Source organism: Pediculus humanus, genomic scaffold (genome assembly GCF_000006295.1).
Source record: "Pediculus humanus corporis 1103172107403 genomic scaffold, whole genome shotgun sequence".
NCBI lineage: Eukaryota > Metazoa > Arthropoda > Insecta > Psocodea > Pediculidae > Pediculus > Pediculus humanus.
Genome location: NW_002987028.1, coordinates 1 through 1,805, shown reverse-complemented (window position 1 = coordinate 1,805; position 1,805 = coordinate 1). Strand labels below are relative to the sequence as shown.

Sequence of the window (1,805 nt, the reverse complement as noted above, 5' to 3'; positions counted from 1 at the left end):
GTATGTAATAATTACTTAATATTAATCTTATAACTTTAGAAATATTTAAAAAATTGTAAATTCATATAAAATATCAAACTATTTGAAAAAAAAATAATAATAATATTTACATTTGGTTCACTCGAGTGTTCTGCGTTGGTTATGCAGGTAGTTTTTTCAGGTGTTTTTTTACTCAATGATTTCTCTCCCACTTCAATTTCATCCAATTTCCTTTTTTTCGATATTTCAACAATACTTTCTGTATTTTTTATTTGTGGTGTACTGGCAGGCTTGAAAAAAAAGTACAATAAACAAGTTAAATTCATTTGAATTTTAACATGAGTAGTACTAGATAAAAAAATTTGCTAAATTGCAAAATCAATATGACATAAAATGATTACCTCTATGAAATTCTCAGTTGAATTGGTTAAATTTGACAATCCCCTTATTTGTAGGGCTTCTGCTGCTTTTAAAAATGATGGCAAATCAGTTTGTTCAACATAAACTTGCCCTGTGTAAACAAATTGTATCACAGCTTCAAGATTTTTGTATGATAAATTATCTAGGATGATTACTGGATGCTTGCATGGATGTTCCTAAAAGTAAATAGTGAGTAGTAGTACATGAGCAGACTATAACCACAACCACTGTTAGCATCACTCTCAGTTAAGTAGTCAGTTAAGTCTCTAACCTTAAATATACTCTTAAGATAAGGACTACAAGCGGATAAAACAACTTTGTGAGCTTTTATGCTTTGTCCATAACAAGACAAAGTCACATCAACAAAATCTTCATCTTCTTTGAGAGTTTCAAACTGAGACATGAAATTATTTTGAAAATTATTCCACTTCAAACAAAACTTTTGATTATCTGACTCTTCCATTTTAAATCATTAAAATTTTACTCAATATTTTTTTTTATATTTATATAAAAAAACAAAAAGGAACAGAAAGAACACACCCTTACGCGAGCAAGATTAAAACTGAAAAGAAATAAACATTTTACTCAAAAGGAGATATTGATCCAGGAGATGAGTCATTATATCTGATGATGGTTATTTAAAGTCATGAGGTAATGATGACTGTCATTACCATCACCACTGCAACAGTCATCATCATTATCACTACCATCATTACGTGTCTCGATTCTCCTTCGAGGCAATTCTGATTTTCCGTCATCATCATCATCATTATCATTATATCGTCGTCATCATCATTATCATCATCATCATCATCATCATCATCATCATCCTCGAGAGAGCATTTCAAAATGTCATTAAAAACACATTAGGACGAAAGCACACGGTTCTTTCATTTTACACAAACGAAATGTGATATTTTCGTTTTGGAAAAAGAGAGAGAATAAAAAAAAAAGGAAAAAAATAAAAAAAATAAAACTATTATTACCTCCATTCACGCAAATTAATATTAATAACAAAATTGTCTACGATTTTATAATAATAATAATAATAAAACAAAAAAAAAACAAAACAAAACAAAAACAAAAACCGAAAAAAAAAAAATTTAAATTATTGTCAAACAATTATAATAATAAGGAAAACAAATGAGCAGACGATTTTTGATTAATAGAAACAATTTCGTCTTGTTGTCATTTATAATTTGCTTTCATTTAAAATATTTCTTTTAACTGCCTTTTGTTTTAAATATAAGATATCAAAACCGCCAAGTTTCCAATATGTTCAATAATTAAAACTTTTTACTGTGCAATAACGATACCTAAATAATGTTATCGATAAAGTATTTTATTTTTATTAAACATTTTATTTAAATTAATTATTTAAATATAATTAATTAATATAAAAAAAA

At 26.7% G+C, this 1,805-nt stretch overlaps 1 protein-coding gene across 1 annotated transcript; it reads right to left on the bottom strand.

Moving 5' to 3' along the window:
* Positions 1 to 344: 344 nt before the first annotated feature.
* Phum_PHUM053430 (broad-complex core-protein, putative) lies at positions 345 to 802 on the bottom strand (the record flags this gene model as incomplete). The annotated part of the gene is made up of 2 exons (XM_002423320.1): positions 345 to 575; positions 671 to 802. 2 exons carry the CDS (start codon positions 800 to 802, stop codon positions 345 to 347), a joined length of 363 nt encoding a protein of 120 aa, XP_002423365.1.
* Positions 803 to 1,805: the final 1,003 nt, after the last annotated feature.